This window comes from Protopterus annectens, chromosome 10.part0, assembly GCF_019279795.1.
Source record: "Protopterus annectens isolate FY-2018-M chromosome 10.part0, PAN1.0, whole genome shotgun sequence".
Classification (NCBI taxonomy): domain Eukaryota; kingdom Metazoa; phylum Chordata; order Ceratodontiformes; family Protopteridae; genus Protopterus; species Protopterus annectens.
This window is the reverse complement of record NC_056744.1, coordinates 287,908,889-287,924,021: the sequence shown is the minus strand read 5'-3', so window position 1 is coordinate 287,924,021 and position 15,133 is coordinate 287,908,889. Positions and strand designations below refer to the sequence as shown.

The following is a 15,133-nucleotide window of genomic DNA, read 5'->3' as shown; positions in this document are numbered from 1 at the left end:
AACTGAAGCTACACTTGCAAGAATCAAGTACATTTCCCTCTGAAATGGCAGGCTCATTCATGTTCTACTTTAAGTACTATTGATACGTGATTCAGATACTGACATATCCCAGGTTTATGAGAAGAACTATTAAGAATATCTCTGAAGGGATGAGCAGTCAGGTTAGGGAAAACCAGGAGGTGAGTGAACAGAGGAGAGTATTTCTGCTCCGAGAGCCACAGTAAACCACAACCTACAATGTCACAACTAGGCCATTAAAGGATGTCAAAATAAGCCAGCAAATGTGAAAAGATTTGGCCAGGGCTACGTTTTGAACCAAATTAATGTGTGTGTGTGTGTGTGTGTGTGTGTGTGTGTGTGTGTGTGTGTGTGTGTGTGTGTGTGTGTGTGTGTATGCATGCACACATGTACACAAATCTACCTAACTCAAGACCAACAGCTGGTATGAATAGTCAAGAAGGGTCTAATAGTTTAAAAATATCTGCATTTACAAGAGGAGTGAGATTTGCATTGTCTGGAAGCATCTTATTGCTTTGGGTTTTCAAAAAAGTTTGCAAATAGGTAGTGACTCTGGCAGCCTGTAGGAGAATAATGCAGATTTAGATATTCATTCACTCATTTATGTATTTGTTTTATATATGGACCATTTGTGGTATTCATTTTTAAATTCCTTGATCTGTTGGTATGACATCAGTAAGATCTCTGTAGCTCACATCAGTCAGTATTAGGTACTTGTACCAAATTATATAAGGTATGCACCATGTAATGTCTATGTCAAACTGTGTAATACTGTGATAAATGTGACTATCAGAAAATAAGCAAAACGTTTTCCTTCATTACTGAACTCCGGTGAACAATGCTGCATAGTCAAGTGTTCTGAGTGATCATCCTAATACATTTATGTTGTCTTTTCCTTAAAATAACCTGGTACATATATATATATATATATATATATATATATATATATATATTCACAAATATTTTCTTTCCCTTTAGGATGGCAGGATAACCAAGAACTACATTGTAGCAATAACTTGTGTCGTACTCCTGGCAATCTACATCATAATAGCCCTTATAGGACACAAGCTCGACTACATTGATATCAACCGAGTTGGAGTAATACCTCTGTGTGGCCCATCAGGTCGCTATAAGTACAGGGTCCTAGTGAAAACAGGCTGGAGCAGAGGATCTGGTAGGTATACATGTCTACTTGTTTAAGGCAGCAGAAGAAGGGAGGGGCATTGTCTAGTCTGACTGCCCAAATCTTGCACTTAATGTTGGAGCAAGTAAAGACTATATTCTGTACAACAATTTAATATAATGAGGAAAATTGGTTTTTTTTTTTTTTTTTGCCAGTAATGCATTCTTGTAGTCAGTATTTCTAAATCATATCCAGTCTATATGTGCTTTCTAGTATCTCTTTTCTTTCTGGATTCCCTTGACAAGAAACATCTCCAGGCTTCTTCAGTGAAGAAGGTAAGAGGAAATGAGGGTGTCCAGCAAAGAGGTGGATGGATTGTGTGAAAGAAGATCTGCGACAGTCTGGCATGACTGTCAAAGAAAGCAGGAGTGTGGCATTGAATCGATAGAGATGGTGACAGTTAACACAACACCACAACCGCATGTAGAAAAATAGGAAAAAGGAGGTTGATGATGATGACAATGATTACCAATTTACTGTAATCCTCAGTGATTTACCAGAAAATCAAATATTTTATATACGACAGGTCAAAAATATGAGGCAAAATCAGGGACATTCTGCAAAATTCTGGATAATTGAAAAGTAGGTGGGGTAACTTCAATATGTTACATTGTTCCCCCAAACCTTGAAACCCTTAGTTTCAGGCCCAAAGGATGGGCTATGAGCCCTGCACAGGCAACATACATTGTAGTGCCTTGTGTGTGGTCTGTATTTTACCATGAATTTAAACAGTTATAAACAGAGTTTCCTCCTGTATAACCTTTTTGTTGCTATCTTATTGCCTAATCAACTAAGATTGGGGGGTGGTCATAGCCATGATAAGTGTAAAACCTTAGCCAAGGAAGAACTTAGGGTTGTCACCTGTCAGAAAATTTTCCTGACAGTCAGCAAATCAAGGTCTTTGTCAGGAAATCTGGAAATCAAGTTTTCTTTTGGGAAATCCAGTTATAGTGAATACCTGACAGGTATTTTGAATCATTCTGAGAGCCAATACATTTTTGAAGTATGTTTCTGAAGCTATTTTCTCTTTCACTTGAATTTCCTGTCTGCATTCAAGTTTTAGTTGGAGTATCTTCTGTGCTGTGTCTGTATGTTCCCTTTCTGTTCAAGTGGGTTTTTTCTGAGTGCTCCGTTTTTCTTCCACATTCCAAAAACATGCATTGGGGGGATTAGACAGTCTTAATAGGCCCTAAGTGTCAGCATGCATATGCTTGTGGTATGGAAGAACAACTGCAACAGAGTTAGCCATCTGAAAGTGTGCACATTGTCCCTAGATGATGGTCACTGTTGATGGAACACCCCAACCTCATATGCAAAACATGGGAAAAGGAGGGAATGGGTGGATTCAAATGCAGTGTAAAAACAGTCATTGTTGTGACACGCGTGTGTGTGTGTGTGTGTGTGTGTGTGTGTGTGTGTGTGTGTGTGTGTGTGTGTGTGTGTGGTTTGAACTGTATACAAGACCAACAAGTTAATCATAATTTCTTCCACGTTGCATCACTGTTAGACTTCAGTGCTACAGACAATAAGTGGCTATTTCTGGTGGTCTGGGTAAGATGTAAGGGAAAGAAACACAACAGTGGTACAGTAAGTAGCATTGCCATCTGACAGCTCTGGTCTCTCTCAGTTCTTATTTGTAGCTCCACCTGTGTGGAGTTGTGTGTCCTCCCTGCCTCTTTGTGGGTTCCACATTGCTCTAATTTCTGCCTGCAAATCCTGGTATTTTATGACTTTGTGTCTTTCTATACATAACACAATGTAGTCACTGCAGTTTCAATGATCAATGCTATTTTTGTTTTCGTTTTATGGACCACTATATCTGGATTTCTGACATATATATTTCAATTGTTAATGGGTGATCCCATGTGATATAAACATCATTTTCAATAATTCTTTCTGGCTCATGTTTCCACCATTTTTCAGCTACATCAGTATTATAATGTTTGCACAGTCCCCAATGCAACAGTCTTGCCACACTATTATGCCTTTCAGTATGCAGTTCTTCTGCCATTAGCATATTACAACCAAAACAAAATGTGTGACTGTTTCCAATTCTGTTTTACAAAACCTACATTTGCCTATTTCTCCAACATGTTCAATGGACTTTGTAAACCAACTTGTATGCAGTCCACTGTCTTGGGCCGCCAATATTAATGTTTCATCTTTTTGCTTAAATTCACTTCTCCTTAACTATTTCTGCATTCCATCCTTATCAACATGAGGTTGTTCCACAAGTTTTCTACACTTGCAACTATATTTATGCATTTTCCACAGTTCTTGCCTTTTCATCTGATCCTAAACCTTATATTCTTTCTTTTATTTTTTGGCACATGCAATTGCTGTCTGATTTTTATCTTCTGGTTTAATTTCCATTCTCACTTGATGACAATATGCTTCTGCTAAACTAAACAGGGAAGTAATCTTAGACCTATTCTCCTCATGTTTCAACACTTTCACAACATCTGGGGCTTGTGAGGTCAACAGATATGTATGCAGTTCCATGAATGCAGATTTGTGCACATAATCCATTTTGAGGAGGCTCATACCTCAATTCAGAACAGGGATATATAGTCTTAGTATGCACTGATTTCTATATATCATTTGATGAGCATGAAGCAGCCTTCTTGTTTTCCAGTCCAATCTATCAAACATGTTTTGGGGCTAGTTAGTCATTTAAAAACTGTAAGTTAGGAAAGGAAGAGCAAATCGGTTTATAGCTTGAACTTTGTTACTAGATGTCAATGCTATTTTCAGCATTAATTTAAATCTTGTAAAATATTCCTTACTAAGTTTCATTTGCATTTCTCCATGTTTTATTGCTGATCCTTCATCAGTGCACAAATATTTATACACTTCCTCTTGCTCAAGTTCTTTTATATTACATTCCTGTCCCAAACTGGTGTCTTCTTGGTGATGCAGCTGTCCTGATTTAAAGGTTGCTTATTTATCAAGACCAAATAATATTCTTATATCATCTGAAAATTTTTGATCACTTGCAGTTGTGCTTTCAGTTCCTCACCTGATGAACCATACAGTTTTAAATTATCTACAAAACGAAGATGAGTAGTCTTTAGACTTTGTTGTTTTCTGGGAGACAAATTGTAGCCATGACCTAATCTTTTAAGTAGACAGCTTAATAGGTTAAGGGCAACACAAAATGGCAGTAGTGACAGCGAGTCGCCCTGGAATATCCCCCTTTGAATTTTTATCCCTGGAATAATAATCTGTCCTTTATCATGGCTTAACTGCAAAGTGGTTTGCCACTGTTTCATGGCCGCTGTAATGTATTTGATCAGTGTAGGGTGTATCTTCTATATTTTTAAGCATTTTGAATTGGTTTCTATGATACTCATCTTATGACTCAGTATGCATGTTGGATGTTCTTCTCCATCAGTGGTCAATGATAGCATTGACCCTAGGTTGAAGTCTAATACTTCAATATCAATTACAAATGGCCTGTTGAAATCCAGAGGGGTGAAAATGGTCTTGGAATATAATATGTTCTACAACTGCTTAATAATATTGTCTGCCTCTAGTGTCCACTTTACCTTAAAAAAGTATCATCTCTTTGGTTGAATCTGTAAAAGGGCAATCCACTGATGCAAAATGGAGTACATGCATTTAATAGTACCTAGCTAACCCTAAAAATACCTGAATTTCCTTTTTATGCCAGGAATCATCCAGTTTCTCACTGCTTCTATATTTTTGTCTTTCTGGTGCTTTACAATTCCCCTAATAATGACATAATTAAATATCTTACCTCTGTTATGCCTAATGTACACTTGAAGGCATTGACAGTTATCTGGGCTTGTCTCAGAGAGTTTAATAAAACCTGTACATTAAGAAGATTGTAATCCCAATCATCTGAGTATTATATTTATATATTCATTTAGGTAAGAGGCAAGATATGTAACATAGTGGGGGGATTATGACATTGTTCATTAACCTCTGAGCAGTCACAGGGACACCACCAAAAAGTAAAATGAAGGACAGTATACTGGAATAGGCCCTCTGTTCTTTGAAAAAATGCCTTTTTTTGGCTTCAGTCATTAGAACAATTTGCCAATATCCCTTTGCTAGAGCTAATGTTATCAAGAATCTTGCCTTTGTCAACGTCTCCATTAGTTTGTCAGCCCTAGGCAGTGGGTAGCTGTCTAACTTTAAAATGTAGGTTAGCTTCCTAAAATCATTACAGACCCTAAATGTTCAATCAGGCTTTGGGAATAGCAATGTGGGGGCTGTTCCATTCATTTTTTGTCTCTTCTATCACCCCATCTTAAGAATTTTGGCCTTCCTTTTGCATAGCCTTTCTCTGTGACTCTGGCATTTAAGTTAATCTTTTGAAACAGATCTGCTTTGCCAGGTAGTTCTAAAAACACTTAATTCCTTCTTAAAAGAAACTCCTTTATTTCATTTTTATGTGGCTGAGATGGTGCTATCTACCTGACCTACAGACAGCTAGAACAGTTGTTTATTTCACAAGATCTACTAGCCTCAACTGTCACCACAATAAACAGAACATGCCAGAGGGATAGATTCCTCTCCCAGAGACTTCTCATACTCTGGATCAAACTACCTATCTATATCAAACAAAGCTCCTCATTAGCACTCTTCAAGAAAAATCTTGATGACTGGATGGGAAATAGGGAATTCACCCCGGGGATCACCTCTGTGGCTCTGCTCGACAGTGGCACAGAAAAATAATTTTCTTGGGTGGCAAAAGCCAGGGTATCATTTTGGCTGGGCTTGTATAGGCCCCAGGGCCGATAGCCTAGTAGATGCCTATGAACCTATGAAACTAAGTAAGTTTGTGCGTGCTTCTTTTCTTGGTTTTAGGACATTAACATGGTACATTTGTTCTTGTCTTATGTTACCAGTCTATTTAACACACTAGATTTGATCATTTAATTTTTCTGTTATTTCCAATGGATCCTACTATTTAGTCAAAAATGTGTTTTCTACAGAGTGGATAAAAAGCAACACCTGGTCTTCATCTTTAAATAGCCTGGTCCTTGTATTTCTGTTATCTGTCCCTGATTGTGTAACCTGTGCTAATTCCATTGTGCTCCTGCATGACAGATATTACTATTTACTGTCTGTCTTGTAAGTTAGGGCTGTTCTATGTCACTTTTATATGAGGTATAACTTTCTTCCCAAGCCTCTCTGGTAATGCACAAATTTCCATGAGGCTTTCTGACATACAATAACTCAAAACACCTGAACCACATCAAGGTTGGAGCTATATCTCTGATAGCAAACATGAGATATAGTAATAACTCATCACAGTTTTTACCTTCTTCCTCAAGAACTTTTATCACAGTGTCTTTTAGTGTTTGGTTAAAACATGCCATAAATGCAGCTGTCTAGAGATTGTACCCTGATGTTTTTAATTGCCACTTAAAGCATTGGCACAGTTGGTGCACTATTCTTGACGTAAAAGTAGCCCACCCATCAATGAATATATCTTTAGGTATCCCTACTCTAAAGACTAACTTCCTAACTACAGATGTAGTATTAGCCTCACATAGGGGAATAGCCTCAGGGTACTTAGCTGCGTAGTCCAGAATGACCAAACTGTATTGATGCCCATTGCTAGATATTACTAATGGTCCTAAATGCATGTAGCTATGCTTTCAAATAGCACCTATATGACATACATTGAAATCAAGACATTTTTTAAAGTCTGGGTGAGAGGTTGCCTTGTAGCATTTAAGACATCCAGTGTATAAGTTCCTGACTAGTAAAACCTTTCTAGGGTCTGTGCTTTTAGCCTTGTCCATTTCAAGCTGTCCTCCAAGTACACAACTATGTGCTAACTCCATCACTAAGGTTTTGGATAGTGTGGGGACTAATAGTTAGCATGCTACTTCCTCTCTGTTGAGAGAAGCTCATTCTGTAACTCAGACTGTAAGTACTAAGTTGGAACATTTCATTCAGCTTCTTCCCCTACAAATCTGTTTATATTCACCTTGCTCTGCTTAAGCTTTCATTTTCAAATTGCGGCTTTTTAAAGTTTATCTGGCTTACGTGGAGGTCAGCAATCTGTGTACTTTCCTCAGGTGAGGAAATACCCTGCCTCTTCCTCTACCAACATAAACATTATGGTCTCAATGTCTAACTCTTTTGCTAAGAAAGGCAGATCGTACCAGTTTTCCTTGGCACACATCACATGATTATAAAACAACTTTATCCTGTAATATATACAAACAAAATATTTTATCTATAAAATGAACATAACATGCAAACAATACAAACTGAAGATGTAGCAGGGAACTTTAAAAAACAAAAAACTTAAAATGTAATGAATCATTAATTTCTGAGAAAAAAGTGACACAAAAAAATGCTAACAAAATTCCATATTATTGGTTTCCCTGTCTCCTTCCTTTACATTCTTGGGCTAGAAATTCAAAACATAAAATATAAATCTTTTATATGATGTACATGTTATTGTGAGTAATACTTTAAATCTACACTTCTTTTTTATAGCATATGTATTCTCATAAATGTGGGCACAGAGCTGCCTGGTACTCTTTAGTGATAACCAAAGGGTGGGTGTGGTATATTGAAGATTTATGCATGGTTGGTGTGGTTTGACCATGAGGGCAAAGCCCGAGTGATTAAATAAAGGCAACTGTGGGTAAATCTTCAATATATCCATACCCACAAGTCAGTTATTGCTGTTATACAATGGCATTATTTAAGAAAGAAATTACTTACTTTTCTTAAAAAATGTATTTGTATAATGGTGCAGTGGTGTTCTTCTGTGTTGTTTCTGCATTATTCTTGTTTGTTGATGCACTGCACATGCATATGGGACTTATCTTCCCACACTTACATAGTAAATCAGTGTTTTAGAAACCAAGCAACAAAGAAAGAAAGATTGCTGTTGCTTTTAAAAACTGTGAAATCCAGACAGTTTAGAAAGGCTCACCCAGACTCCACTACACTTTGCTGTGAGGGAAAGGTTAGTTTGCTTTTTATTTGTTGTATTACTTTATTGCCTTTTTCTATTTAGAATACTGTGATTTGTTTTATTTACCTTGTGTTTTACTTGTATTCTGCTTTTAACTGCATATTAAAACTTGAAATGAGACCACAGCTCTGTCTCTTGTGAGTCAGGCAGAATTTATTCCCCACCGTCCCATCCTGTTACTGCAGTGTTCTTAAACACCACTGTCTTTCTAGTTGCCTTCCCCTTATGTTAATTTGACCATATATCTCATTTCCTCTCTGTTTTTACTGGGTTGTGTGAGTAAGCACAAAATTATTATTTTGTGAAATCACTCCCCTTCAACTATTTAAATTTATTGGCCATGCTACTGCATTCCATAGTACCAGAATACAAAAGTGACCACCCCCTTTCAATCTATCTTTCTGTTTTAAAAATAGTGACTCTCCACTAAAACTTAACTTTTTGGACAGGTAAAACATGTTACCTACTTTCATATCTAACTCTTCTAGTGTACACTGCAGTAAGGATAAACCATTTTTTTTCATCTTACCTTTAAGCATCCCTGTGACTAGCACTTGCTGTAAAACCTGCTGGAAGGCACTAGGAAATCTTAAACTGATACAAGAACTCAACTCTCCTTGTTAATAAGGAGAAATTAATTGTAGGCACTAAACAGCCTATAAATGCAAAGCACCTTGCTAAGGTAAGGGAAAACAGCTCTTGTACTTTACAAAAAAAAAAAAAGCACCAAACTAGGCATGTCCAAGGGTCAGCTTCTGTTGATTTCTCCTGTCCTCCTGCTGAATCTGGGCATACTGGGGCAATGCAGCAATTGCCTCATGTACACAGACAAACCTCTCCTCCTACCACCCAACACTACAACCTGCGAGAGATGCACTTACATAGCCAAACTGGAAACAAAGCTCTCTCCACACAAGATTGTGCTAGACAGTCAAGAGGAGATGGTTAACACCCGCACTACACCTCAAGCAACACATAGCCAAACTGGAAGCAAAGCTCTCTCCACCCAAGATTGTGTTAGACAGTCAAGAGGAGAAGGTTAATACCCACACTACACCTCAAGCAACACATAGCCATTCTAAACCCACACCACCAACACCCACACATAGCAAGATTAAACCCACATATGTGGAGGCCCTTAACATTAACCTGCCCAAGCAACAAGGACCTCCGAAGATGAAATGCAAACAAACACCAATCACAACCAAAGTGTCACATAGCTCACAACACCAGTGTGCCACCCAACACCAACCCCTAAGGCAAGACAACGTACCCAATACTTTAGTCATAGATGACTCTATAGTCAGGTACACTGATGTCCCACTCACCAGGCTGAACTAGGAGAAAATTACAGTCAGCTGCATGTTGGGTGCCATGATCCGCCACATAATGCATGCACTCAAGTCACTACACAACAAGTACAAATATGACTCTGTCATTGTCCATGTTGGAGTGAATGACTTGAGACGTACTTCCCTGGACTACATGAAAAGAGACATGGAAGAGCTTTCAGATCATGTGGCCCAGGCAGGTATGACCCTAGCCCTGAATAACATGCTGCCTTCACCCAGAATGATGTTTGTCTTTCAGCTTTTTCCCAGTAAGGGGTCACCACAGCAGAACTCCGGTCCGCTAATGATTGGCAGTACATTTGTTATGAAATGCCGAGGTGCCAGCTCGACGCCCAACCTTCAACGAAGGCATGCCCATTTATGCACGCATGTCTTTTGAATGCTACCCAACCATGGGGAGGACATGCAGACTCCACACAGAAGGCACTCCCAAGCCAAGCCAAGAATCAAACAGGAAAACCTCTTGCTGTGAGGTAACAATGCTAGAATGATACCACAGTATAAGGACAAAATGATTGACTTCAACAATTGGCTAAGCTTCTGGTGTCATTCAAAGGGGATCCAGTATCTGTCTCCCTGGGATGACATGATCAACAGACCATGATGCTTTGCCAGAGGTGGTCTGCGCCTGTCGCCCCTGGGATTCAGGTTACTGGCTAAGGCTGTTTCCACCCCTATAGTGCCTTTTTTAGGCAAAGTTCAAAGGAGAAAAACACCAACTTAACTGGTACAAGCTTGCAAAATCTGAAGGTAATGCTACTCAATGCTTGAAGTCTAAACCTCAAAATGCACTCTCTTGTGGCACTCCTAAAAATGGAGACGATCGATATCTGTACAGTAACTGAGACCTGGTTCAAGGCTCCAGAGAGCACCCCTGCAATCCCAGGCTACAGCTCTTACCACACTTTCTGCCACCAAACCAAGACCAAAACACTAAAGGTGGAGGAGTGTCCATATTCACCAAGGATATTCACAACACCAGGCCAATTGCCCAACACAATGCGTCTGAAATTCTCCAGGTGCAACTTACACTTGGTAAGACTGCAATCCAAATTGTAGCTTGCTACAGATGCCCCACCATGCCCCAAGATTTTCACTACACCTTTCTAAACATACTGGAAAATATTAAGATACAACCAAACACCCTAATACTGGGTGATTTCAACTACCCTGCCATTAACTGGGAAAACTACACATGTACCAACACATCTGCCCAACGGTTCTTGGAATTCATAAATTCCAATGCCCTGGATCAACTATTCCTTAGTCCCACCAGTGGCTCCAGTATCCTAGACCTGGTCATTACCAGCATGGGAAATCGATGCTCCACACCTATGGTTACCCCCTCGTTTGTCAGGTCTGACCATAAGCTAATCACCCCTGACATCTACATCCCACCCCCACCCCCCAGTAAGGAAACCTCTATAAAAAACTTCTCCAAAGTCATCTTCATGCTACTCAAGTCAGAAGTGATAAACTTCATGACACCCATGCAGACGGGAACTGAAAGTTCGACTGCTGAATCCTGCACTAAGGCACTGTATGAGCACATCCACTCATGCATGAATCGTGCCATCCCCAATAGAACCAAGATGCTCTCCACCAAAAAATAGGAAGCCAATCTGGTGGTCCCTTGCCATAAACAAACTTTACAGCAAAAGGAAGAAACTGTTGCAGAAGAGAGGAAAATCCCAGAATGCAAAAAACTCCCTTACCAGCCTCAGTAAGAAGCTGAGATCCCTCATAAAATCCTCCAAAGCTAGTTACGAAAATAAAATTGCCAAAGATTCCAAAGACAACCACAAGGCATTCTATAGCTATGTCAAGAATCTAAATGGCAATGCTCAGATCTGCTCTGAGCTACAACAGAATGGCATTAAATATACTGATCCCAAGGATATTGCCAATATCCTGGCAGATCGAATCAGTGCAAACTTCACCCCCCTCTCACCCCTAATGGCCCCATCTCAGTACTAGAAGATTGCCAAATTCCAGTAATAATGGCCACACAGGCAAAAACTGCACTCTCCAAAGCTAAGAATATAGCATCCATGGGACCAGACGACATCTCAGGCTGTGTACTACATGAACTACAAAATGAACTGGCACCTCACCTAAGTGTCATGTTTAATCATAGCCTCACCGCAGGCTTCGTGCCCACTTAGTGGTGCACAGCTACAGTTATCCCACTCCACAAAGGGGGATCCTCCTTGCATCCCAGGAACTACTGCCCCATCAGTCTGATGAGCCTGATTTGCAAGGCCATGGTACATATTATCATGGAACTTATAAACAAAGACATTGGAAACCTTCAAACACTGGACCCCATGCAGTTTGGGTTTGTGAAGGGCCGATCTTGTCTGCTGAACCTGATTGACTTCTTCGAATCAGTCTCCAGAGCTGTGGACAAGGGTAAGGTGATCTACACAGCCTATCTGGATCTTGCCAAGGCCTTCAACACCATTCCCCACTCTGGAATCATTGATAAACTTACTAAGCTGGGCATTAATCCCTATGTCACTCGATGAGTTGCCAACTGGCTTACTAACAAAACCCACACTGCAAAAGTAGCTAACTCCAAATCCAGCTCCAGACAAGTGACAAGTGGAGTACCTCAAGGCTCAGTCCTGAGACCGCTCTTGTTTGGCATCTACTTCTCTGAAGTACAGGCCAACACTAAGGGACTTTGGCTAACAAAGTTCGCAGATGACTGCAAACTGGGAGCTATTACTGAATCCCCAGATGATGTGGATATTCTACAAAAGGGCCTTACAGAAACAGATACTTGGTGCCAGAGCCACGGGGTCAAGCTCAATGCCAAGAAATGTATAGTTATCCCCTTTGGGAAAAAACATGTACCTGTAAATTAGCACATAGGTGGGTAGTACACTGAACACCGAAAGTGTGATAAGAGAATTAGGGACACAGGTGGACAGTGGTCTCACCTTCGATAACCACATCACCACAACAGTCAGGGAAGCCTTCTATGTGGCACACCTCATCATTAAAGGCTTTTCACCCAGAAAAAAGGAGGTCATTGTCCCACTGTACTCATTCCTCATTAGACCCATTATAGAATACAACACCCCATTTGGTATGTACCTCTCAAGACATCTGCAACAACTGGAAAGAGCACAGAAATACCTAACTAAAAAAATCACAGGCCTAAAGCAGATGCCCTATGCTGACCATCTAAAAAAACTCCACCTACACTGTCTTGCATATCGTCTACTCAGAAGCGATCTCTGCTAAACATACAAGGCCATGTCAAACCCAGCGCTGTTGGACATGCTACACTTAAAGAAATCTCAATCCCTCAGAGATACATGCTCCAGCTGTCTAAACCTTGTCATCACAATGAACAAAACATGCTGGAGGGATAGGTTCCTGACCCAGAGACTCCCCAGACTCTGGAATAGACTGCCCATACATGTCAAGCAGAGCGCCTCTTTGGCCCTCTTCAAAAGGAACCTTGATGACTGGATGGGAGATAGGAAATTCACCTCGGGGATCACCTCAGTCACCCTGCTAGACAGGGGTCCAGGGAAGTAAATACTGTGGGAAGAAATAGCCAGGGAATTGTTATAGCTAGGCTTGTATAAGCCCTAGGGCTGATAGCCTAGTACCAACCTATGAACCTATGTACGAGAGAGACAGGGCAAAAATACAAGGAAAATTGGGTATATTTGTTTAGTTTTCTATAACATATCTGATTTTCCTTGTATTTCTGTGCCACCTGTACATATATGAAGAATGAAGAATGAAGAAACAACCAGGCTCTCTCACCACGAAAAAAATAGTGTAGTCTGATATATCCAGGGACTTATGGCTGGCTCAAGCAGAAGATACAGAGAGGAGGCAGTAAATCAGGAACGCTTACTCAATACTCAATATGCATAAAAATACCACATGCAATGAGCATTAAGAATGTAACAAAAATCATCAGGAACAGTAAAACACTTTCTTTCAGTTGATACAGATCCTGTACATATATCTCAATCTCTTAACTCAAAAAAATTGAAAGCCTTAAATAAGGGGGATAACGGTCCCTACTGTAAATGCTGCTCTTACAAACTTAAAAAGGTGCTAGAAATAACACAATTTATGCTACTGGCATTGAGTTCCATACCATATATTATTAGAACATAGTCTGGTTGGACTTCAGTAAACTTTTTTCTATTGGTATATGCTCGATTTTACAATGGGCATGAACGTTAGTGGTTCATGCTTCTTGTTGTGGGTTTTTGTGGACTTGCTTGGAATTATTTTGTTGATTATTAGTTTTTGATTGCCATAACTTTAGCAACTGGTGCCATTATGTCAGCTGCAGTACTTTGTAACAGTTGCTTGACAGTTATGATCCTGACAAAAAGGCAAACATTTGTGCATTCCATAAAGCACACAATATTGTCTTCCTTCAGGTGGTGCAAATTTGCATAGGCAGTTTTAATTATAGCACACACCACTGGAATGCTGTCTGTCTAGGTGGAGAAAATGCACTCTAACAGACTTTGTAAAGACAGTAAAATATATATGTTCAAGACTTTCTGACATGAAAAAGTGTGCCAAAATATGCCCACTGCATCCACCAGTGTAGTAAACAAAAATGCAGCAGTTTATCAGCTTCTAAAATAAATATAGTTCTATTAGTGCAAAAACAGAACACTGCTGCACACTCTTCTCAAATAAGCAGGTAAAACAAAGAAAATAATATGAAGTACCTTTTCTATTATAGGCATTTACAAAAGGGACACAATCTGCCTTTTCAAGTCCAGCACTACTTTTCATTTTCTCATAGAAGGAAAAATGTTGAGGTTCCTTCAAGTATATTCCACAGGGATTGTATTGGAAAGATGGCAGAAATAGTGTAGCAAGTCTTGAAAGGGAAGCTGTTTAAATGCAAAATAATAATAATAATAATAATGATAATAATAATAATAATAATAATAATAATAATAATCAGGATGAAGGCATATAAAGTTAGAGGATATATTTCCACAAAATCAAGACACTTAAGATGAGAGATAAAACATATAATAAATGGAGATTAGGTTGAAGTAAAACTTTGAAAATTGAAATAAACTGGACAAATAAGTTAAATATATTAGTGTGAGACAAAATCAGAAATTAAATTTATACAAAGATATTGAGCAAAATAGGAACCAATTTTTATAATTGTATATAGTGAGACAGGAGTAAAGATATACACACCAATAAACTTGTGTTCAGATCCTAAAATGTATTCTTAAAAAGCCAATAATAGGTATACTTACAAAATTTTATACAAAACAATTTATCTCCACAATGATGTGGAAAAAAATGGAGTGGGTTATTTTGGATAAATAGTTGTCAGAACTGGAAATGTTGGGACTTGAAGCCACATATAAGCATGCATATGTTTTAAATGGTTCTACTTTAAAATGTTGTAATCCCAGATGTTCAAAGCTTATGAGACTGAGCCCAAATGCTTGAAATTTGTCAGATCAGAAATTCACCAGACACCTGTTTTTGCAGAAGTGCAAGCCCCATGCACTCCTTGAGTGATAGACCATAACCCCCCCAACACACACAGTGTTGCTTATATATTCTAACTCCAAGATCGTATCA

The 15,133-nt window shown here is 39.2% G+C and overlaps 1 protein-coding gene across 1 annotated transcript in view; it reads left to right on the top strand.

The window, feature by feature from the left end:
• Positions 1-15,133, top strand: part of LOC122814129 (polycystin-1-like) — a 1,441,736-nt gene that overhangs the window by 764,933 nt on the left and 661,670 nt on the right. The window contains 1 exon segment of the mRNA XM_044086744.1: positions 997-1,192. Within this exon segment, the coding sequence (XP_043942679.1) occupies positions 997-1,192 (196 nt within the window).